The 26,649-nt window shown below is 32.1% G+C and overlaps 1 protein-coding gene across 2 annotated transcripts; it reads left to right on the top strand.

The window, feature by feature from the left end:
• Positions 1-2,322: 2,322 nt before the first annotated feature.
• LOC148771102 (lupeol synthase-like) lies at positions 2,323-26,649 on the top strand. Of its 2 annotated transcripts, XM_088816829.1 has the most exons (18): positions 2,323-2,432; positions 2,570-2,776; positions 11,213-11,398; positions 13,491-13,580; positions 13,708-13,905; positions 14,019-14,103; positions 14,194-14,360; positions 14,461-14,649; positions 15,000-15,113; positions 15,236-15,355; positions 15,462-15,584; positions 15,671-15,769; positions 15,903-15,959; positions 16,065-16,111; positions 16,288-16,428; positions 16,534-16,711; positions 24,560-26,077; positions 26,162-26,649. In XM_088816829.1, the coding sequence occupies exons 2-17, from the start codon at positions 2,579-2,581 to the stop codon at positions 24,599-24,601; spliced, it is 2,034 nt and encodes a 677-aa protein (XP_088672955.1). In that variant the 5' UTR covers positions 2,323-2,432; positions 2,570-2,578; the 3' UTR covers positions 24,602-26,077; positions 26,162-26,649. The 2 variants fall into 2 exon arrangements, with proteins under 2 accessions (XP_088672955.1, XP_088672954.1); XM_088816828.1 differs by lacking the exons at positions 24,560-26,077; positions 26,162-26,649 and adding an exon at positions 17,985-18,162.

The raw sequence follows: 26,649 nt of genomic DNA, 5'->3' as shown, positions 1-26,649 counted from the left end.
TTTTTGACAATTATTATAATAATTATATTTTAACTAATAATTAATCTTGATTACAGAAATACATTGTTTTGATAAAATATAAATGATATTAATATTCATGTAATATAATAAAGTATTTGAGGGTAATTTTGTATTTTGAGTATTTTATTAAATAATCAAATAAGATCTTAAAAAATGTGGGGTGGATGTACTTTTTTAAAAACATCTTATAAGCTCCCTAACCGCTTATTTTTGGAAAAAAAAAATTAGATTTTTTTAATTTTTTTACCAAACACTTTTAAATAGATTATAGGCTCTTGAACATTTTATAAGATGTTTATAAGTTATGTTACTCATTGTAAGATCTTAAATAAAAAGTTCGAGTATAACCGTATAAGTACTTAAAAAATATGAATATCTTATGGGAAAATATGCAATACCCCCTCAAATAGAAAATATTATGAGTAAAACTCATTTGACTTTAAGACTTTTGGCCACACCCACAATCCAATCTTAATTAGCGAGACCCCCCGAACTAGTGTGAGAAGACAAAAATACCCTCAACTACTATGACCCTAAATCTTAATTATTTGTCTCCACCTCTATCACATTCATCTACTCTCTTCTCCACCTCTCCACCTAAATCTCTCAACTATCTCAGGAAAATCCGACCTTCCTCCGCCGCCGCCGCCGCCACTGCCCACCATCGTTGTTGCCTATTTCGTCTTCACATAAATTTCTCTCTCTTGTTCGTTATCTCTCTCGAGTTATCTCTTTTTTTTACAGATCTGTACACCATCACTCACCGATGGAGACCACTCAGCTGCACACGGCACCGACGCGGGCTTCCGATTCTCCTTTCGAAGAGTAGACGGAAAAAGAGGAGACAAATCAGTTTTTTGAGACGTAGCAGTTTTCGTGCGGAGGCCATATTGGATGATCTAATTGTCGGATCGGGTTAATATTTTTATATAGACTTTTTAACACATCAATATACGTTCTGAATAGTGGAGATCGAGATCGGACTTCTCTAACTACATATCATATCTTAAAACAACCGCTGCTGGTTTTTGTTACTGAATAATTCGGGGCAGCTAGATTGGACACATTTTTCGTGCAATTGAACCGTTGGATGTGGCCAAAATTTGGACAAAGTATTCCGAGCATATATTTATATATTCTATACCCACAAGATTGAATTTGGTGTCTCCTATCTCCGGATATTAATCGTCAAACAATTTGGTGATATTTTTTTCCTTTTTTACTCTTCACTTTGAGCGATGTTCAATTTAAAATTTGTTCGGGTCATTTGTGTTTGATTTTGATATTCCAATTATTGTTAATTAGGCCTTTATTTGTTGAGAGGGTGTAGTTTGAGCATTATTGGATATCCGATGAGGAAACTTCGGAATAAATGGTGGCGATGGCTATGAAATATAATGTACTAGTGAAAATAGAGCAACTTGCAAGCCAAATGGCTAGAATCAGTTTTGTAGTCATATACATACGTAGTCGTATGTGGTAACATATATAGTTATATTTAAGTTTTGTAAATTCTTTTGTCTGGTTCGATTTCTCTCTCTCTTTTTTTTTTCTTCAGATCTAAACATACAATTTCAAATTTGAGCAGCAATATTCGAATATGACTATAGTTGAATATGTATGTAGTCATATTCGAATATGTTATATATTCTCGTTTCAAGTTGACTTGTAATAACAAGATTCAAATTGTGATTTTTATGTGGATGTTGATTGGATTGTTTTCGTAAATAATAGGTAATCTTCGTTTGTTCTATATAATTTGATAAACATGATTGTACTACACTATATAATCGAAATTTTTAAGTTGAAAATGTAAAAAACTGCAATATAAAGTAAGAATATGACTACCGGTGATATAGTCACATATAGTCATATTAGAATATAGTCATATTCAACTATAGTCATATTCGGCATAGTAAACATGTCGAGAAAAAAAATCATTTTTTTATTTAAAAAAATATTTTTATTAAAAAATAAAAAATAAAAAAATGCTAAATAAAGTCCAAAAATAATAAAAAATAAAAAAATAAAAAATAAAAAAAAAAAACAATTTTTTTTTTATCTCGCAGCAGATTTTTAGGAATTGACTAATTAACACAAGGGTAGTATTGCGAATAAAATTTCTAAGGGATTATCACAAAGAAATGTTTAAGAACCATTTCTTAGCTATACAAGGGGCTTATTGCTTATGACCCCATATCTTATATATAATCCACTCTAGCGGCTTATGTTTTAAAATTTTAAGATCTATTAATAAAAATACCAACACTTTTGAATAGCTTATAAGCAGTTAAACAACATATAAGTTGTGATAATCTTTTTCTCATGCTTTAATATTATAAATAAGTTCCGAAAACAAAAACAAACGGATACACACTTTCTTCTGAAATCAACAGATATCTTCAGTCCCGGTATACATCTTCTCTTGCTTACTTTATTCTCATGCTCCACGTTTTGATGCATCATTTCTTCAGAGTCAAATCATTTGCTTCATCAAATTTTGAGCTCAATTTTGACTTGCAATACAATTAATTAATGATGCACGCAGGAAATAAAAATGTGGAAGCTAAAGATTGGTGATGGGGAGGGGCAATGGCTGACGACCACCAACGGCCACGTAGGCAGGCAGCACTGGGAGTTCGACGCCGAAGCTGGGACGGCGGAGGAGCGAGCCCAAGTTGAAATAATGCGGCAAAACTTCAATAAGAACAGATTCCGATTCAAACAAAGTGCTGACCTCCTAATGCGGATGCAGGTTCTCTCTCTCTCTCTTACACACACACACGCGATAAAATACAAATACATTTCCTTTTCTAATATGTATTCCTAGCAACTCCACTCGTACAGAACGCATATGCATATATTTATGGGTAATTATGAAAACCACCCTGAACTTATGCTAAATTACGAAAAATACTCACACCCATCCGTAATTACTAAAATTCCCCGGACGTTTATTTCCGTCTTACACCGACTCTCTTAAGGTGTAATATTTTACGAATTCTTTTTTATTCGAGGGAATATTCTCTAACAAATGCAGGCGTGACATTTCTATGCTACTTTTGTAAAGTAAAAAAATTCCATGATGGGGGCCTTTACATGGAATCTTTATTCTAAATAACACAATCACAACTTTTTAGTATTGTCATTACTCCTTTTAGGGTAGTTTTTGTTTTCAAAATGTAGCATTAAACAATGTCGTCTCCAATGGTAGAATTGACATATTTCAGAAAATATTCCATGGAATAAAAAAAAATTCGTGAAAAAATGGGGTCAGTGTCAGACGGTTACAAACATCGGGGGCAATTATAGATAATTACTGATAGGTGGGGGAGTCTTTTGTGATTTAGCCTAAGTCCAGGAATTTTTTCGAAATTTGCCCTATTTTTATTCTAATAATAAGTAAAATAAATAAAAGTGTTGTAAAATGGCCTATTTATCTAGCTCTTTGGTTTGTGTTTGTGGAAATTCATAAGAATGTAAATAACAAGACAATAAGAGAAAGAGAGAATGCAAGGAACAACAATCCGTAGAGAGAAAATTGTGGGATACGTGGGGAGGGAGTGTTTCTCATTTATATAGGTGGTAGCCACCGGAAAGTTACAAAGGAGTTACATGTGGAAGTTACGTAGAAGTTACATCGCCACTAACACCATATATAGATATGGGAAGTTAATAAACTAGTGGGAAGTTGAAAACCATCAAGTGGTTATGTTAGGAAACCACACATTCCATACTATTTACAACACTCCCCCTTGGGTTCCTATCAAACCACTATTGTGCTTTTTGTGTTGCCTCGTTAAAACCTTCCAAGTCATAAAACCCATTGGGAAAAAAAACAATCTCGATTAGGGAAAAGAGTACAACGCACAATCTTTTCAATCAACAAATGTTGCCTCATTAAAACCTTGTCGAGTAACTAAAACCCTGTGGGAAAAATAAACCTCGCACGAAGGAAAAAGAGTACAACAGGGCACTCGGGTATCTTCTGGATACTGAGTACCTACAGGGTACTCCCCCTCAAGTTAACTCCCCCTGATGTCTACAAGGGAGCGAGCTTGTATAATCTACGCAAGTCAGCATCCTTAACATACTTTTCCAAAGTGACTTTAGGCGAAAACTTAGTGAATAAGTCAGCGTAGTTATCATGTTTCATGATCTACTGAATCATTATTGTTTGAGCTCTTACTATTGTTGATTGAAGAAAACCTCATAACTATGTTCTTGGAGTTGTCATATTTAATGAAGCTCGTCTTCATTTGCTCAATGCAGTTAAATACAATCTCTTAGGATCTTTTGTGGTAGCCAATTCACAAAAATCTCAAACATGCTTAATCATGGCTTCAGGCCAAGTGCATTCACTCACTATCTTGTGAAACAAACATCATGCATGATTTGATCTAGTGACAACCGAGGTACATTTCATAGAACCCCAAGACATAGCTATTTTCCCAATACTTAACCATGGATTGGGAACGAGCCTTTTGTGGATATGACTTCTAGTCAATGCCAATATAAACCACAAGTTTCGCCTCATTCATTGATGCATAGGGCGTGTCGGTAAGTTGAGATAAGTCTATCTAATAAATTTACCGAAAAAGATAAATCATATCGAGTACATGGAGTTAAGCATAATAATGCATATATTGCATTTACATATGGCAATTCTGGTGCTAACACTTCCTCGTCCTGCTCCATGGGACGGAATGAATAATTGGACCTTTTCCACTTTCCAGCTCCCATAGGTGTTACTCGATAATTTCTCCTTATCCATAACATCTTCTCGATGTAATTCGATTGATGGACATAAATATAATTGACATGATAATTTTAAGTTGGCAGAGACAACAAATTAGTCTCATTTAGATTTTTGATCTTGAACTCAAATTTTCAACAATTGAGTTTCTCTTACTTGATTTCTTCAGGAGTCCAAATCAAGTTCATGTCCTTAAACATAAATTGTAGTAATGGGAACAATCAAAATCAATTATTGTTCACATATTCTCTTCCGGAGCAATTACTCACTTAGGATATTATCATATTCTTCCGGAATATTTCAAGCCTCAATTTAAATAAACGTCTCAGCCCAACTAAGTTTATGTTCCGTGGTCTGGAACTAATTGTTTCGGGGAAACATAGTCCTTTAGGGACTTTCATATAAATATTTGTATCTAGATCCCCGTAAGATACTTTGTGACCATGAATTTAATAACATTCACCATGAAAGAGTATACCTCTTTAAAATCAATCTCGGGTTGCTGAGGAAATCCTTGAACTATGAGATGAGTCTTCGAGCTCCCAATCTCATTTGCTCTTAAATCATTGTACAATAAGATGAGTCTTCTGGCTCCCAATCTCGCCGAGCTATGAGATAAGTCTTCTGGCTCCCAATCTTGTTTAATTTATGAGATGAATCTTCTGGTTCCCAATCTCATTTCATTAATTGAGTTATGAGATGAGCCTGGCTCCCAATCTCGCTTGAGCTATGAGATGAATCTTCTGGTTCCCAATCTCATTTGAGCTATGAGATGAATCTTCTGGTTCTCAATCTCATTTCATTGATTGAGCTATGAGATGAGTCTCCTGACTCCCAATCTCGTTTAAGCTATCAGATGAATCTTCTAGTTCCCAATCTCATTTGAGCTATGAGATGAATCTTCTGGTTCACAATCTCATTTCATTCCTTGAACTATGAGATGAGTCTCCTGGCTCCCAATCTCGTTTAAGCTATGAGATGAATCTTCTGGTTTCCAATCTCATTTGAGCTATCGAGATGAATCTTCTGGCTCCCAATCTCGTTTGAGGTATGAGATGAGCTTTTTGGCTCCCAATCTCGTTTGAGGTATGAGATGAGCTTTTTGGCTCCCAATCTCATTTCTTTTCTTTGTGAGTACTCACTTATATCCCATGGGTGAAATTCAAGGAGTTGTAGGAACTACTGGTCTCTACACTCTTCATTTTATCAAGGAATCAAATTCAGCTTGGATTGATTTTTGTTTTCATTTCGGCCATCATCCATTTGTTTACGCTTATCAATTGATCGAGGTTTTATATCATCACTCGATAAAAAGTTCAGTAGCTACTGTGTAGAGAAGTTTATCATCGATGATCATTTCATCCCAATACCACATCTCATTCATGCATGAATAACTAACCGAGTTTTTTCTATTCACGGGAATGGATATTAATGTCGAGGCGTCCCCCGACTTCGTCTACAGGACGAATCCATAGTCCGGAATTAGTTTATGAGATGGATCAGGTGGGATCCCATTTGTACTAGTGCTAACCGGATTCGATTGTTGGACATTCATCCACTTCCGGGGGTGAGAATCCTTTGGTCCCATTGCGCTCCCCCTCTCCTAGTAAGGGATGCAAGACTTGTTAGCATGGATTGATGGCCTACCCGTCATTGTCCTTCTAGGACATCTATCCTTGCAGGCTTATTTGAGATCTCGTCACTTTTTCAAACCATAGAATGAGTCTGGCATTATTCGCCATACACGACTTCACGCTGTTCTTCAGGAACATTAGTGTTGACATTATTTGCAGATTTAGTAGGCGTCCCACACGACTTCACGCCGTTCTTCAGGAACGTTAGTGTGGATGATCTATTAATCTATATATCAATTCTCTGTAAGAGATCTTGATGAGACACGTGGGGTCGTCTCACACGACTTCACGCCGTTCTTCAGGAACGTTAGTGTAGACGTTCTTTCCTCCCCCTAACGGCGGGAAGACAATCTCATCAAAGTGACAGTCCGCAATTTGAGCGGATAAGAGATCGCCTGTCTAAGGTTCTAAATTTAAGTTATAGATGGTGATACATATTTCACATATATCTTCTTGGATTTCTTCCAAAAAATATTGAATCATTTCATGTATGTGCATATGCTGACATATAATCAAATTACAAGCAATCGACAATTTATGCTTCTGGCATTCAAATTGTGGTTCTACATAACCGTGTCGAAAAATTCCTCTAATTTTCCCAATGCACGCTTCTGGTCGTACATGTTAGAGATGATGCACATATATTCGATTTCTTGGCTTCAATGATTTCAACATAATAACCATTAGCTCAAATATCTGTAAAGTTTAATAACGTTCTACTGGAACGTGGAGGAAAAATAACTACTTTAATGGCAAAAGTTGTGCCATGTGATAACATAATGTGGACATTACCATAACCATCTATCAAAACTACATCGGCCTCATTTAGTTATCAAAGAGGTCTTTGCTACTACTAGACATGAAATTAATAAAAATACGACTTATCTCTAAGGATAGTATGTGTAGTCGCACTATCTGCCAGACATTTATCCCCACATGTCATGTCTAGAGCGTTATATATTCTAATCACATATTTTCAGTACTTCAGGTACTAAATAAATTCATCAAGCAAACACCACTGAATAACATAATAATTAACTTAGAACACATAATGACATAAATATATGATCCAGAGCATGAACTAAACATAATCAAAATACGAATATGGTTCATAACATGAGAATATGAAGTAAGATGGTTGAAAATAAAAAATAATAAACCCGAGTAATAAAATAAACATAATGCATGAAATCAACAGTTCAATCATATCCCAGCAAGGGTTATTTGGTCAGATGTGCCCAAGTATGGAGGCTGAGTGACGGGCTATACATAGAAAATATTTGCCTCTACCAACTCAGTCTATGCTGGTGCATTATTATTTGCATCTCCAGCCCCAACGTTCCTCGCACTTCAGGTGCGCGACCAATTCTTAGATCCACTATATATAAAACATATATTTATGTTCTGATTTTGAGCTCTATTCGGATTTTAAAGTCCATATATAAATCGTTTATGAACATTTGCTCATTGCTTCAGGCAAGCGTATTGTCTTTTGGTAATCAAGACGACTAGTGAGGTTATCCCATTCTTTATGGGTACCCTTGTTTGATGAATAGTCCAAACGAAGGACTTCATCTAATTATCTCGTAATCAGAAACATAGTCTCAGCCTTCTGGGTTTTACCTAATAAATTATACTCGAAAAAAACCATTCTCAATTGCTCACTAAGCTTATGGATCTTAACATCCATTCTCCAACCAACAAAACTTTCACCAAATACATTAAGTTGGGTAAACTCGAGTTTGCTCATGTGTTTCATCTCAAATCAAATAGAATAAGGAGTATTATTGTTTTATGGGGATGTAACCTCCATAAACAATTTCATGAATATTTTGCACATATTAGAACTTCCGGTCTAATAATTCATACACCACATGTTCATACAAACTCATGGATTTCATACGATAAACCATAACGACAAACGAAATATTGCTTACCATATTTATGTCATAAAATTACATATGACAAATAAACTATACGTCAATCAAGAATTCTGAATTAGAGATTGACCAAAGTCTTTATGCAATCAAGACAATGTAAATTTGCCAAACATTAAAGACATATAGCATGCTCTAATATAGTATAAAAGATAACCAAAACCGTATAACTTGTCATGATATAAATCATAATTATCATGTATATATATCTCATACAAATTCCACGAACTAATTTGAAATGACTGAGATAGTTAATTACCAATTACCTAAACATATCCATAATGTAAAATTCATACAATCACACCGGGCACAAGTGATAATACGTTAAGAGCATGAGACAAACGAATATATACCAGATTTCATCACTTTGAATCTCAAACATTGAATCATCACATATAGCAAAATACATAGAGTCGTATAGCATGAGTGAGACGGCAAAATTCATGACAATATTTCATACTTGAACATCCGATACTCTTGCCCGATAACAAGAAATCCTTTCACATGCTCAGAGCAATTATTATATGAAATATGAAGGCATTTTAATCATACTATTCACAGAATAAGGACTACCAACCAGGCCATATTTTCAAATCATCCACGGCATAAATGAAGTAATGACTTGAACATAAAGTTTATTCATATATTTCATGCCATTAAATAGATCTATCATGCATCTCTTACGAAATCAAAATTTCAAGGAGATTAAAGTTTATTTGAAACACTTAAATCCAAATATTACGAAGAATATAATATATTTTTTCGAGATTACCGTTTCACATATAAACCTGGGTCACAAGTTCTGCAAGTAACCTTGTCCCACGAACAATTACCTTTCCACGAGCACCTCGAATTCTTCAAGTATCCTCGCCCCATAAACAATTGTCTTTCCACAATAACAACGAGCATTTCGTGCTGATAACGTGTTGTAAAATGGCCTATTTATCTAGCTCTTTGGTTTGTGTTTGTGGAAATTCATAAGAATGTAAATAACAAGACAATAAGAGAAAGAGAGAATGCAAGGAACAACAATCCGTAGAGAGAAAATTGTGGGATACGTGGGTAGGGAGTGTTTCTCATTTATATAGGTGGTAGCCACCGGAAAGTTACAAAGGAGTTACATGTGGAAGTTACGTAGAAGTTACATCGCCACTAACACCATATATAGATATGGGAAGTTAATAAACTAGTGGGAAGTTGAAAACCATCAAGTGGTTATGTTAGGAAACCACACATTCCATACTATTTACAACAAAAAGTATGTACATATGAATATTGGGATAATAAATGTAAAATTTGAACTCTATTGATTAAATCTGCTGAATTATTTTGCAATAACTCTAAAGTTTAGTATTAAATATGTTCTATATTGCAACGACTAATATACTTCTTTTTAGTGTATTTTCTTTTCTTTTCCTGTAATCTGTATTACTATAGAATTGATAATATAGTAGATTTGGAAAAATATTTTCACAAAAACATTCGACTTTCAAACATGCCAATTATAATGCAAAAACCAACTTATTACAAACATAGGGTTAATTACGGTCACCCCTGAGGTAAGGTCAATTACTAAAAAAAAACCTCTTGTTTGCGTAATTATTGTCACCTCTCAACTATGCATTTACTTGCACGTTCACCCTTATGTTGTTAAATTTACATAGGGGTGCTCATCCGGTCAGTAAACAGACCGAACCGAACCGAACGAAAATTCGGTACATGCCAATTACCGAACCGGTAATTCGGTTCTATATTCAGTTTTTTTTATTTAATATTTCTATTTAAACTAAAATTAATTAAAAAAATTAAAAAAAAAACAAAATTATAAATATTTTTAATAAAATTTCGATAATTCGGTTATTTACCGAACCGTACGATAAACGGTATGAAAATTTGGAGTACATAATTTTTGGTACGATTTTGCCGAATGAACACCTCTAAATTTACCAACTGAAAAGGTTTTTTCGTAAGACAATGCATAGTTGAGGGGTGGTTGTAATTATGCAAATAAGAAGGGTTTTTTTATAATTTAACCTTACCTCAGGGGTGACTGTAATTTGCCCAACATTGTTATAATAGAAAGGGCAAATTACGGCCACCTCTTTGAGGTAAGATTAAATTATGAAAAAATCCTTCCTGTTTGGGTAATTACTCATTGTCTTACGAAAAAACCCCTCCTTCAATAGGTAAATTTGACATCGTAAGAGTGAACGCGTAAGACAATACATAGTTAAAGGGTGGTTGTAATTACCTAAACACATAAGGGATTTTATGGTAATTTGATCCTACCTCGAGGGGGTGATCGTAATTTTTCCCAATAGAAAAAATATCTAACATGTAATTTTGAAAAGATAAAATTTCCAATTTATGTTAAAGGAGACCTTAGATATAAAGAGTTTAGTGAGAGATCTCAGCAAATAAATATGACATTTCAAGTAGTTTAATTTCAAGGGAAGGTTTAGGTAGACATAGATTAGTAAGAGATATTAGAAAACAATATAAAGCGCTCAAAGAACTAACATTTCCATTTATTTTTCTTTTTTGAAATAACCAACTATACATTTCAAGTAGTACTAAAGAAGAGCTTATATAGAGAGAATTAAAGCTTTGTTAGATAGGTTAACAAACAAATATGAATTTGAAGTTATGTGCATGAAAGATAAAAGTTTAAATAAAGAGAGCTTATTGTGTTAACCTTTTATGGAATTGTAGAGCTTATTGTATAAACTTGAAGTTGGTCGTCATCGAATTATCGATTTTTGTTGAGTACTGCCTTTATTTTTTTTTTATTTTTTTTTTTTTTAATTATATGAAATAAGGCCATGTAATGCTTTTGAAAGATTGTCTGATGAAAAATATTGCAGCTAAGAAAGGAAAATCCACGTGGTGAAATTCCATTGGCCATAAAAGTGAATGAAGTGGTGGAAATAACAGAGGAAACAATGACAACTACACTTCGACGGGCTATTGGTTACTACTCAACCATTCAGGCTCACGATGGACACTGGCCTTCTGAATCCGCTGGTCCTTTGTTTTTCCTCCCCCCTTTGGTATGTTTCTATAAATAATCAATCAAAAATATATTTAATATATTATCTTACCTAATTAATATGTTATAATTATATGTGTGGTCATTATTTCAAAAGTTATTTCTTGCAATATTAAAATAAGTGGGACCTTCTACGTGATATTCCAGCAACACAACTCACATGAGATACGCCTTTCAAATCGCGCTACGTGTCCCAACAATAATATTGATTTTTTAATGATTTGTGTATTGTCCAAAACACCCTTATTATAAATATTTAATAATTAATATTTAAAAACATAAATAATACATTTTATGCAAAATTTATTTTGTACTATTCGTAAAAATTATTAAATCACCCGTTCAAAAATCGTTCATGTGGCATTCGAACTTGTGACACCCTTAAACCATTCGGTTAAACTCAACAATTTACAATAGCGTATTAATTGAAATAACTATGTATAGTTAAAGTTTAGTATTTTTTTATTGAATTTTATCATAAAAAAATAATAAAATTTAATTTGTAAAAATCGTAAGATTTATCTATTCAAATATTATGGCAGATTAAATCTTACAATTTACGATTTGATTCTTACGATTTTTACGAATTAAATTTATTTTTATTTTTTGTTAAAATTGAATTAAAAGGATATTAGACTTTAATTATAAATAGTTAGCTCGATTAATACGTTCTTGTCAATGGTTGAACTTAATCTATTAAAATCTTTGAAAAATATTTACAAATTGAACGGACATGAGTTCAATCGATTCAAATCTTACTATTTGATTCTTACGTATTGATGATACTAGAGTTTAGTTCACCTTAGAAAGTTGAAGTAAGATGAGCTGTAAGAGCAGAATGGATCACTGGCTTACGAGCTTGATGATCTCGAGATACCTGGGATCGTAGAACACGTGAACTAGGTCGGGGTTGATCCGGCGGAAACTCCTCCGACGCTCAAGTCAGACATGCGGATTGTAGAAATAGTTGAGAGAATATGAATTGTCGTATTGTTGAGATAATAGGGTCTCCCTTTAATAAATGAATTAAATCATTATTTATATCTTAGTTGAGATTGTCGGGTTCAATCCTTACTTGAAGGTGATTGGGCCTCGGTGGTAGTGGTCTTAAATATTGGGCTCGTGGCCCATTAAGTAAAGAAATTGTATGCACATTGGGTTGACCCAATTAGACATATCACGTATGTTAGGAATTAAATTCATTACTTTTTATGATAAAATTGAATTAAAAGATATTAGACTTTAATTATAAATAGTTACTTCAATTAATATGTTGTCAATTATTAAGCTTAATTGATTCAAATCTTTGATTAAAGTTGACTAACTGAAAGAATTTGAAATTAATCAATTCAAATCTTACTATTTGATTAAACTAAATATTAAAAGAAAAATCACAATTTAGTATTTTGAGTTTAGTTTTATTTTAAAGTAAGAAAACAAATTAAAATATATGAGTTATAATCTATTTTTTTCTAAATAGACATCTTATTTTATTTTTTCATTCGGATTTGTCACACTATCTATTTAATAACCTAAGTGAGTTACGTTGTATTAAGTCATGCATTTGTTTATATTTAATTGTGTATCTTAACTTTTATATTTTTCAATAGTAGAGTTTATTAATATTATATAATTAATGATAGATGTTTAGGGTATTGAACGGCAATTTTTTATATTTTTCAAACTTTATTATATTAAATTTGTTAATAATTTATTTAATATTATTTAATAATAATGAATGTTGCATTTAACATTTAATTTAACATTATTTAAATACTTATATATATTATCATTTGCATTATGTCTTACCAATATATAAAATAATTGTTGGAAATGTTTTCACAGGTTAATGTTCTCAATGGTTGGTTAGCAGCGTTGAATGCATTAAAATGTCCCAAGTTCAGGGTCGAGATCTAATCTTACAAAATTAACAGTAATCGGAGCATATATAGTTCATTGTAATAACTAGGAATGAATTCAAAATCCTGTGTTATTTGGAATTGCTAAAAAAACTCTGTATGAATCATCGGGAGTTTTTAAAACAAATAACTAGCATTACAAAATTTTGATTAATGCAACAAATTAAACTGCAGGTGATGGGCTTGTATATCAGTGGATCAATAAATGTTATTCTATCACCAGAGCATCAGAAGGAGATCAAAAGATACATATATAATCACCAGGTTACGTACACTTGCCACTTGGTTTTATTTCTCAAATATATATATATTTTTTCACAATGATAAAGTACTAGTGATTTTCATTTAATGAATTACAAGTTTTGATTATTAAAAATTGCTTGTGGCACAGAATAAAGATGGAGGGTGGGGAATGCATATAGAGGGCCACAGCACAATGTTTGGTTCTGCCCTAAATTACGTCGCATTAAGGCTTCTAGGTGAAGGCCTTGAAGATGGTGCTGACATGGCAGTCGACAGAGGCCGGAAATGGATACTCGACCACGGTGGTGCCGTCGGCACACCATCGTGGGGAAAACTTTGGCTCACTGTGAGATGATCCGGTATTGATATATATATACATTTGTATATGTATAAATATATATGTTATGTTTAATTATTATCATATATCATATTAGTCCGTTTGCCCGTGTTTTAATTAAGGTGTTGGGCGTGTATGAATGGGATGGCTGCAATCCGATGCCCCCGGAGTTTTGGTTGCTCCCGAAATTCTTCCCTATTCATCTAGGTTTAGTATAATTATTTTGAAAATATCTAGTTTTAATTGATTCCTTAGTTTAAGGCCAAACTTTTCTAAGGTTATTTAATCCTTGTGCAGGTAAAATGTTGTCCTATGCTCGATTGTTGTATATGCCGATGTCGTATTTATACGGGAAGAGGTTCGTTGGACCTATTACGGGATTGATCCGATCCTTAAGACAAGAGATTTACAACGAGCCATACGAAGAAATAAATTGGAATAGAGCAAGAAACACTTTTGCAAAGGTTAATTACTGATCTTACATCTCATATATAGAAACAATTACATAAACGCCATTTTTGGGAAGAAATTTTTTTATTGAATTAATACATGATGTTTTATTAGGAAGATCTATATTATCCACACCCTTTGATACAAGATATGCTGTGGGGATTCCTTCATCATTTGACTGAGCCATTGCTTAAAAGATGGCCATTTTCTAAATTAAGAGACAAGGCTTTACGAACTGCCATTGAACATGTTCATTATGAGGACATGAATAGCAGATACTTTGGGAGTGCCTGTATTGCAAAGGTAACGTTTAATTATGTTAGAAAAAATAAATAAAGACAAGAGTAGTGCATGCATGCATGCAGGGGAGTTAGATGCCACACCTGATTATATATTTACACTCGGGTGAATTCGAATCGTAGATTTTTTTATTAAATAACTATCCACGAAACACACATACATATGAGTGTGTGTGATTATGTGTAGATCTGTGTTTCAAATCCACCCAGTATAAATAATCAGGTACCGTGGCATCTAATTTCCCATGGAGGAAAGTTAATTTTCCATGAAGGGGAGTTTTATTAAGTATATACCAGCTACATAGCCCTCAATATATATAATATAATGTTTTTTTTCTTAATTAATTAAATTAGATGGTCAGTCTAGTTGCTTGCTGGGTGGAGGATCCTAATTCCGAAGCTTACAAGCGACATCTTGCTCGTTTACCAGATTATCTATGGGTAGCTGAAGATGGCATGAAAATGCAGGTGTGTGTACATATATATCAATATATGTGTGTGTGTGATATCAATTCTGTTACACTTGTGGAGGCTTTAATTATCTAGTTTTGTTACATATGTTTCCTATTTTTTGGTTATATTTTGCATAGACTTTTGGTTGTCAAATGTGGGAAGCTGCCTTTTCTATTCAAGCAATCTTATCGGCTAATCTTTCGGAAGAGTATGGGCCAACCCTGAGGAAATCACATAGCTTCGTAAAAGCCTCACAGGTTTAATTTCATATATATATGAAGAAATTAAAAGAAAAAAAAATTAATTAAATGGTAAATAATATCATTTTTGAGGTAGCCTCAGAATTAAGATAAACTTTACTAGGTTTGCGATAACCCATCGGGAGATTTCCGTAAAATGTATCGGCATATATCCAAAGGTGGTTGGACATTTTCAACACAAGATCATGGCTGGCAAGTCTCAGACTGCACAGCTGAGGGACTCAAAGTAGGTTATATATTAATATAACAACAACCATTAATTCTTGTGCTACAAATTAAATTAAATTTTAATTTTTGGCCTTATATTTTCAGGTTGCACTTTTATTCTCCCAAATGCCGCAACAACTCGTGGGAGAAAAAATCGAAACAGAACGCTTATATGATGCTGTAAATCTCATCTTGTCCTACCAGGTAGATCTAGTTGAATATTATTAACGAAATGTGACAAGATTAATTTCTTAAGATAGTCTTTCTTAACTAGCTACCCAATTTGTTTAAATTAAATACCGATTAACTCTTGTAACTTTTTCAAACATTGACACAGAGTTCTAATGGTGGTTTTCCTGCATGGGAACCTAAACGATCGCCACGTTGGGTTGAGGTAAACATGTATTAATAACTATTCAGACTGCATGGATATTTTTTTATGTCTCAAAATTAATCCGTTGAAATTTACTTTTCGAAAATAATGTTTTATCATTCTTAGAAGTTCAACCCTGCGGAATTTATGGAAGATACCGTCATTGAGCGAGAGTAAGTCCATTGTCTAATTAAGATTTATCAGCTAATATTATTAATACATGTAACATGAACACTTTGTCTCATCGGTTTTTTTTTTCAGATTCGTGCGGCATATGTTTACCAATCTCGATAAATGATAAAATGATCGAAATATATATATAACTTTTTTTTTCTATAATTTCAACTAGTCATGTGGAATGCACGTCATCAGCAATCCAAGCCTTGTCACTTTTCAAGAAGCTATATACCCATCGGCGAAAAGAAATAGTAAGGTGCATCGAAACAGGAATAAAGTTCATAGAAAACAATCAAGAGTCTGATGGTTCTTGGTACATATATATATATCTTCATTTTTTTTTAATAATTTAAATTATATTTATGTACTATTTAATTTGTCTGAAACATAAAATAAATCATTTCATATTTTTGTGTAGGTATGGTTTTTGGGGTGTGTGTTATACCTATGGGACATGGTTTGCTGTAGAGGGATTAGTATCTAATGGCAAAACTTACGATAATTCTCCTACCTTACGAAAAGCTTGTGATTTTTTGCTGTCGAAACAATTGCCCGATGGTGGATGGGGCGAGAGTTATCTTTCAAACTCGAACAAGGTTAGTAGTATTTATTGATCGCCTCATCTTAAAAAATACATTATTGGGAAGAGTTAAATACTCCATCCTTCCTATTTTATTTGTCTTTCTAGAGAATTTTTTTATTTCAAACTAATTATCACTTTAGGATTTCAAGAAGTATTTATTATGTTTTTCACAATTATGTCCTCACTCCTCACTACTCTTATGATAATTAATGGTAAAATATTTATGAAAGTGGTTTTTTAGTCATTTTATTATGATTTTTCTAAAATCAATGCACATTTTAATTATTAGTTTTCTTAATATGTGTGAATTAGGCTAAAACAACAATTAAAATGGGAAGGAGGAGTATTAAATATTGAGAAAGAATTAGTGGAGAAATAATTAATAAGAAGAGTATTCTTACTCTCTCTCTCTCTCCATATATTTCCTATAATTCATGCACACATTGATTAATTTTATTAATTTTGTAATATATTATGTTGGCCTAGATATGACAATAATTTTTTTTATCCATCATTAGATTTTAATTAATATTATATTTTTTTAATACCTAACCTGCTGGTGTAGGTGTACATAGGGCTGGGACTGGGTTGGTTTTTATCCACCAACCGACCCATTACCGACCATATTTTTAGGCGGACAATCAATTTTTAACCAACCCATTGGATCGGGTCGAAAATTTCACCCAAACCATCTATAATGGGTCGGTTGATGGTTTATAATATTATCAAAAGTTGGTTGACCGATAATTATCGGTCATCCAACTATATTATTAAAATTTTACTAAAAATATAAAATAAAGGCTGTGTTTTCTCAAGTGGTTATTGAAATTATCAAAATATTAGTATTTTAAATTTTAAAAACAATCAACAAAGGAAAAAAAATTGACCTAAACCTTCCACCAGTTTCTTTATGCCCAAGCTTAAACAAAAAGCTCACAAAACTCCACTAAATCTCTTGTGCATGTTTGAAATTACTTTGAATTTTCTAATTATATTTTTTCGTTAAATTGTTATTTAATTATTTTGAACTGATAAATGATGATCGCACTGTTGCATTACGCAGAATGTGGATATTTTACTCCAAAATTGATTGTTTTTAAGTGAACTAAGTTGCGGGTATAAACCACTAACCGACCCATTTCGGAACCAAATATTCGGTTGCCAACTATCAACCGAACCACAAAGGTTGGGTCAGCAACGGTTTTCAAATTTGAGCAAAAATGGTTTGACGGATGGGTCGGTTTTTAGGCTGGTAATCGACCGACCCAACCCAGTCCCAGCCCTAGGTGTACACTAACCTTGAAAGTAACAGATCAAATTTGGTGCAGACATCATGGGCATTGTTGTCTCTTATTAGTGCTGGGCAGGTTAATACTTAATACGCATAATCAAATTTGAACTTTGTCATAACTCGTTTTTTTTTTTTGAATTCAATTAGTATGTGCATGTGCATCCTTAATATTTTCCGATCTTTAAATTAAAATGATTCCCATGCAGGAAATTAAAATAATATTTTGAAGTTTTAATGATTGTTTATGTAAAAAGATTCGGCTTAATCCCACTTTGCACCCTTGAAACATACCATTTTGGCACTTTGCATCCTCGAAAAAAAATAATATTACTTTGCACCTCGAAACACAATAAATCATGCATAATGCACCCAAAATGAATTTTTAAAGCTAATAAAGGTAATTTAATATTTTAATGGTATTTTTTTCGATGACAAATGTCAAATGTTTTTATTCATCAATTATTTTGAAATTATAAAGTGCAAGAATAAAAATACATCTCATCAACATATTTAAAAAGTATATTTTTTATCACAAAAAAATATATTACGAAAAAAAATCATTCAGCTGTTTCGTTATCAAGTTATCTTAAAATCATATTTATTCCAAAAAAAATTACTTAATATTTCCACTAGTTGCAATAAAAGATCTATCATCGAATAATTTAGTGATAAGAGTTTTTTTTTTTTTTGTAAGAAAATATAATTGTTTTCAATAATTTGGTGTGATTTTTATTTTTCCGCACTTTGTGCGCTCAAAATTAGGTTGGAGGTTGAAGAAAATAACATTTTATTGTTATTTTGTATTCCGGAAAATAAGAAACAAAAAAAAGTGAAATTGCCTTTATTATTCAATTCATGGTGCATTGTGAATAATTTATTGTGTTTTGGGGGTGCAAAGTACTATTAGGGTCCATTTGGATGGAAGGATTTGGGGAGGGATTTGATTTGGGGAATGGATTTTAAATGACTCCAATTTTGGAGTCATTTGAAATCCATCACTATTGCTCCAAAATCAACTAAAAAGGAGGGGTGGGGATTTGAAATCCATCTCCAAATCCCTCAATCCAAACAAGTCCGAGGGATTTGTTATTATGGATTTGAAATCCCTCCCCCAAATCCCTCCATCCAAATGCACCATAAAAGAATATCAAGAAGAACAAATTCACAATGAAATTCAATTGAAGAATATATCAAGAACAACTATACTATGAAATGACAAAAAAGTTACAGTGGAAAAAAAATACACGATTTAAAACATTAAAAAATGTGGAGGAAAGACAATCCACGTATGATAATATGAAGTAGTTGAATCGAGTGTTGAAATTACATTGTTGTGGGAAATATCTGCATGGACCATTAACGTAATTTTTGAAATATTTTAAAATTTTAAATTTTGAATTTTAAAATGAGTGGCAATCTAGAATTTCGAAATCATTGATTATATAATTATATGATTTGATATGATTTGAATTTATTTGGAAATAATTCATCATGGCGGTTAATAAATATGTACCAAGTTAAATTGGAAATAATTAAAATTTGTTTGACAACTAAGTGAACCACCTAATCCGAAAAAAAGTTAAGTCATAATAATTATCATTCGTTGAACAAAAAGAAAATAATGAAATTACATGTATCATATAATTCGTTTCATAAAAAATAAAAATATAAAACACAAAATAATGCAGTAAATTTATTCAAATGGATTCAATAAACAAAAGAGGATCCCTATTACAAATCAATTAATACATGAATTACCTTTTTTCTATTACATGTTCAACATCATCAACATCAAATGACTTTTTATAAGAAGCAACTTAATGATCATTGCAAAGATAATTAATGGATAGAAACACAAAAGCTCACCTCAAAAAAATTTCAATCTAGAAAAATATCCCCGTGCATCCACTAAATATTCATCCATTTACTAAACATGAATCATGTCGTTCCATGCTACACAACATCGCATGACTTCTCTCTTGTCGATGTCGTCGCGTATGACGCAAGTGTACTATCCATAGATCTAAAAAACCGAAAAAAATCTGAGCTTTTGTTGTCTTAACGCATACAACATTTTAACGGATCCCAAAGAAAATAATACATTAAAACACAGTACAAACAAACACGTGAAAAAAATAAATAAAAAACAATACAATACAAAACAGAAAAATAGAAAAAATAGGGTGAAAACCGTTGTTTGGTGTGATTATAAGAAAATGTATAGATGAATTATGAGATGAATGAGTTGTGGTTGAGATTATTTATACTTCATTTTCAAACACTAAATAATTTAATAACATATGTTAAAGAAATCATTACTATGTAATAATTTATTAGACCAAATCGCCAAAATAATGGTATAAAATCAGTGGAAAATCTTCAAATCAAATCCGCAAGATCATGAGTTAACATTTTAATGTTATTTTACATTTATTAGAGTCTGAACTAAATTCCTCATTAATAGTAATTGCCAGAAGATTGTAGTCAAACACGGTAATGTCATTCTTTTTGCCTTTTATTTGTAATAGTAATAAATTGTATTAACAAACAATCATATAAATAATATCAAATGTTAATATAAAAGTCAAACACAATAAGAATAATTATCGAAATTATGTTTAGTCGATTAGTCAATTTTGGATAGGATAATATATATATGGTAGTTATGCAAATGGTAGAAAAATCCGATGAATTATGAAAAATCATATTAAAATTTTAACCAATCAAAATCAATTATGTAAATTTGAAGAAGATTTTGGAAAATGAAAATTTAGAAAAATCAAAATATACAAAATTTGAAATCCGAATATTTAAAAAGCATAATATATGTATATTACTATTCTGTATTTAAATATACTTAAATTGATCTGAATTTGGATTGAATTTGGATTGATCTATTCTAATGAATAAGCATAAATAATTCTAATTTATTACTAATATAATATATTTCAAAAGACATATGTACACATATATATACATTGGTTTTTTTTAGATACTAGGCAGGTGCACGTGCGTTGCACGTGTCTTGCTATTATTATTATTTTTTCCGCTAAACATCACGTCAAAAAATAGTTATGTCATTGTTTGATCAAACAAGACAAGAGTACTCCTGTTGTGTGTTTGGACTCTAAGGCATTCCGTCTTAGGTTGTGTTTGACAAAATTGAGCACTGAATATTGAATGTTGAATACAATTTTGAATAGTTCAACGAGTTTCAGAATGTTGAGTACTATGTTGAACTATTATGATAACTAAAAATATTACGATAAAATACAATTTCTACCCTTTTACTATAGCCATTACATGCATTCAACCCCCTATACTACTGAAAACGTATCCACCATGTTAGTGATTAATTTGGGTGTCAATATTCACCATTTGTTCAGACCTCTAAGTTTCATAGTTAATTTGGTTTTTCTCTTTTTTATTAGCATAAAAGTTTATATGTAAACAATTAACAATATCGTTAAATTGAATGAAAATAATTAGATATTTTACAAAGTTAAACTGTAAATCGTAAATGTATATCATATTATTAAAACAATTCAAACATAGTTTATATAAACTAATAAGAAACAATATTGAGAAATAAAATGCATTATTTATCTCCATTGTCTCGATCCGCTCCCCTTCTCCAGCGTGTACCCACCAACCCTCCTGTGCAATTTCATTGATGTATCAATGGGCACTTCATATATACTTTCTCTTATCTCCGTTTCTTCTTCGATCTTCTTGTTCCTCATTTGCTTCGTACATGATATGTGCATTCTAGTCATATATGAAGACTTTAATATATATTTGGAAGATCGATGAACCCGACAATTACAATATGGAACTTAAAAAAAATTCAAGAATACATACATAAAGACTAAATTATATAGATTGAATTTGGAAGGCCCTCAAAGCTCAAACCATTACCTAAGACCCTTGAGATTCTTACATTTAATTTATTTTTCGTAAAGTAAAAGAGTACAAGTTTTATAGCCGAGTATGTCAATATACAATTTAATTCTAAGAACTGCATTGAGATTGTTGGACTATTTGTTTTGTTGAATTCTAAATGCATCAATCCTATGAAGTTACCTATTATCATTATTGCATATGAGTTGATTATGTAACTGCCCTCGATTTTTTTTATCACTTTTAGTGATTAATTAATAGGGGAAATATGCAATATCCCTCAAATGGAAATATTTTGAACTACATCAAATTGATTTTAAAGACTGTTTTCATAATCCGAAATTCAATTTGAATTAGTGAGACCCCCTGATCAAATGCGATAAGACTAAATTTCTCTATGTTTTCGTTTAAATTATGAGTATAGTCACATTGGAATCACTGTTACTGAAGAAATACAGACAGTTGATTGTGGCCAATATACTTACATATAGTCACATCGGAGCCACTAATACGATAGTCATATTCAATGATAGTTGATTTGGGAAAATATAGTCACATTCGACTATAGTCACATTTGACGTGGTAAACTTATCGGGAATATAGTCATATTCGACGTAGTAAACTTATCGGGAAAGAGGAAAAAAACCTATATTTTTTATGATTATTAAAAAAAATGTAATAAAGAAATAAAATATAATAATAAAAATCCGAAAATACTATATGCAGTAGAAATAACGATAAATGTTAATTTATATGAGTGAGGGGTATTTTTGGTATAAAAAAAGTAATAGAGTATTGCAAAGAATGAATTTAAGGTTGAGTGTAGTTTTATTTCTTAGCGGAAAGGGTTTATTGCCAAAGGCCCCTAATTAATAATTAATAATTAATAATTAAATTTAGATACGAAGTCTTAGTATTTTCTCGAACCTTCAAGACCTGTGAGTAATCAATTTTTTTTTTTTCCGATAACCGTTTTTGTCATGTTAGAAATAAACATATTAATAGGATTTAATGTCAATAAAGAATTTGATTAATTCTTTTTCTATGAATTCAACTAATGAACCAAATTATTCATTATCGCTTATTATTATTAGAGGATATATTAGTAAATAACTTAATTACCCTTATAATCCTATGTCTAGAGAGTATTTTGTAGGGTAATTTTGTCCATACAAAAAAGGGAAGAAATTTCCTATCTATTCATACTTTTGTAAGCAGTATAGATTAAAGATTTAAAAAATATCAATATAACAATTTATATTAAAAAATTTAATAAAATACATAAAACAAACCAAAATAATAAATTTGTTCCGATATTTGTTTATATAAAAAATAAAAAAATTAGATATTTAAGTATATAGACATTCGTGTATATATGTATTATATTACATCGATGATTCCATTTTTATATATCTACATGTGTACATATGTGTATGAGATTAAATATAAATAAATTGAAGTATATAGCAAATGTAATAGTACAATTAAGCAATTGAAAAATACACATAAGAAATTGAAGTGCCTACTAAGCGATCTGATAAAATGACATAAGCATTTGACACATGTCATTCATTGAGGCTATAGATTCTCTTTTTATATAATATATAGATTAGTTGCGTTAGGATTGATGTTCCCTAGTACATTTAGGTCAAACTCTTTAGAGAATATAGATGTAGGAATACCATCCAATCCATTCTCATTCCAAGAATTCTGATGACACCAATACGATTGTCTAAATCCTCTCGTTCCCGTTCCTTGAGAACCATATTAGACTATAAATGATAACCAATTTGTTGTTATTTCTCCTTTCCTTCTACCAAGAATTAGTTTGTGAAAAACCCCTAGTGTAGTTCAACAAGCCGTGTTAGCAAGGAATGCTATTAGTGGGGCAAGCTATAAACTAATTGACATCGTAAGATGTAGATTATGTTAAAGGGTGATCCTACTAAGTTGGCTAGTTTAACTGGGACTTAGTAGGAATCGACCCATTAACATCTCACATTAGTAGGGTAGACTTGACAAATAAAGACGATGATGTTCGTCATGTTACAGGGGTCATAGTCAAATGTGAGGGGAATAACTTCAGGATCACATAGAGATGTGATTGATATGATCTAGCTTCTAGGCTAATGTAGTTGGTTAGTTTAACTGGGACTACATTATTGTTATTACAACTGAAAACCCATTAATGAAATAAGATTTCTCGTTTTTCCACTAGAGGGAAGTGAGAATCGATAAAGTTAGTAGGAGAACATCAAAATCATAAAGTTCAATTTCTTTATTGTAATCATTAATCTTTAAATTGTCTCTAGTTTTACTCGAACTTATAAGTATTGTTATAATCTGAATTGGATTCTAATTAATTCTAAAACAAAAATCTTGTGAGACATTGAATGGAATTAAAATTCCAATCTCACAATGAGTCTTGGGCAGCAAGACCTACTACCATGTGTTTTTTTTTTATGATTTTGTTTAAGGTGTTGTCATTGATTGGGTCTTCTTTTATAAAAGGGAATTCAAGGATAATTTCTTCTTTAATTATTATCATTAATTGGTAGTTTGTCTTTTATGGGAACTAAATGTGATAAGGAATGAGTTGTCTTTTAAAAGATATACAATACCTTTTCTTACGTGAATTGTGATCTAATAGGTTTTTTATTGTTTATGCAGGAAACTCATATAACAAGTATAAAAAAAAATATTAGGTCGTAAAATTTGGCGTGCTTTTTTTTATCGAGAGAAGATTTATGAGAAAATATTTTTTTCCTCTCGTTTTTATTGCTCCATCGTGATACGTGATTTTCATAGAAAACATATCAGCTTCAATGCTTTGTGGTGAAGACACCAAGATCCAAGGATTATCACAAGTTTGCTTGTTCTATATAAAAAGATCGGTTCTTCAGAAGATGGGCTTAAACAGATCTCGGGAGGAGATCGATCCGCCGACTGAAGAGATTCAGCGTTGAAGGGAGTTCAACCGAGCGGAGAGGAGGCTGGCATAATCGGAGCCACTAGTTTTGAGTATTGCACAACAACGTTGTCAATATAAAGAGGGAGTCTTTAATTTATTGTTTAAGTCCTAATATCGTGCTTGTAAAACTAAAATAATGAATATTCGTTTTTTTTGCAGATCCTCGTGGATGTAGGGTACAATTGTATCCAAACCAAATTAAATTTGTGTCTCGTTTATTTATGTTTTTACAAACTGTTTCACGAACTGTTGCAACACTTCACGCAACAGTAACGAAAAACTGAATCTGACACAAATAATTAATATTTGCACGAAAAAAATTCTAACAATTGGCATCAAGAGCATGTCACTAGATATACTTAGTGAGATTTTACGAATTAATTAATTAATTTATTTTGTTACGTGCAGATATGCTTCATCGTGAATCAGCGTCTACAGAACGGCCACCTCTCTTGGATGGGTCAAATTACTCTTACTGGAAATCGAAGATGAAGATATTGATCAAGTCCGTTGATGAACGAGCCTGTAGTGCTATCGTGATTGGTTGGATCCCGCCCATGGCTAAAGGAACAGATAGTATGCAGACGGTAAAACCAAAAGAAGCATGGACTAATGATGAGATATTACTTGTCAGTTACAACTCAAGGGCGATAAACTCAATTTCAGTGGCGTTGGTGACAATCAATTCAAATTGATATCATCGTGTGAATCAGCAAAAAGGGCATGGGAGATCCTACAAGTGACGTATGAAGGCACATTAACTGTTAAAACATCTAAGCTGTAGATGGTAGCTACAAGATTTGAGAGTCTTCATAGGGAGGAGGACGAGACGGTTGCTGCTTTTCACGCTAAACTGTGTGATATTTCAAATGAATCTTATGCACTAGGTGAACAATACTCGGAAACAAAGTTGGTAAGAAAGGCGTTACGTTCATTACCAGAAAGATTCGCATACAGAGTTGCAACAATCGAAGAACTGACGGATATCAATACGCTAAAGCTGGATGAACTCATGGGTAAACTGCAAACCCCAAGAAATTAATTTTAGAGCAAATATTCGAGAAAAGAAAAAGGTGAAGAATGCGGCCTTCCAGAATGAAGCTTCCCATGGCATCTCACAAGGCCAAACATTTTACGAGTATGACATTGATGTTGAAGAATCCTTAGCAATTATGTCAAATAACCTGGAAAGGCTGCGTCAAAAATTTGAAAATCGAGTAAGTTCCTCTCAATCAGGTAAATCTGTTAACCCTAAAAAAATTTACAAGTTTTCTAATAATGGTTATTCTGATGATGCAAAGTCTAGGAGAATACAATGTCGAGAGTGTGGGGGTTTTGGACATATTCAGGCGGAATGTGCGAACACATTGAAGAAAAATAGGATGTCACTCACCACTGTTTGGAGTGATAAACAGGACAGTGATGAGGATGAGAACAACAAAGACGACCAAACCACTACTTTGTAGCATTCAGTGGTCCTACATCGATGCGTAGAACCGAGGGAACTGTTGCAACAGTCTGTCCAACATAACTCAATAGTGATGATGAATAGCTAACCCAATACAAGAAAAGTGATTTTTAACAACTTCAAATTAACAACGTGCTATAAAAGCATGTTGTGGTATTATATATTTTACAACATTCTTTGAATGTATATTGTCGTTAGCCTCAACATATCATATATTACAAGGTGCAGGTTTTGCGTGTTGTGAAACATTACATACTACAACATGATCAAGCATCTTGTAAATATTTTCTTTGTAAGATATACAATACAACATTTTCGGCA

Source organism: Erythranthe guttata, chromosome 4 (genome assembly GCF_056151865.1).
Source record: "Erythranthe guttata isolate IM_541 chromosome 4, IM_541, whole genome shotgun sequence".
Lineage (NCBI taxonomy): Eukaryota > Viridiplantae > Streptophyta > Magnoliopsida > Lamiales > Phrymaceae > Erythranthe > Erythranthe guttata.
Note: the sequence above shows the minus strand (reverse complement) of the source record. Positions and strands in the feature narration are given on the sequence as shown.

What these genes read in the sequence shown, in the direction of transcription:
- LOC148771102 (XM_088816828.1), top strand. Translation starts at nt 2,579, where the DNA reads ATGTGGAAGCTAAAGATTGGTGATGGGGAGGGGCAATGGCTGACGACC. An exon ending in GATACATATATAATCACCAG is followed by an intron (nt 13,581 to 13,707) that starts GTTACGTACACT and finishes CTTGTGGCACAG; the next exon opens with AATAAAGATGGAGGGTGGGG. An exon ending in GCACAGCTGAGGGACTCAAA is followed by an intron (nt 15,585 to 15,670) that starts GTAGGTTATATA and finishes TTATATTTTCAG; the next exon opens with GTTGCACTTTTATTCTCCCA.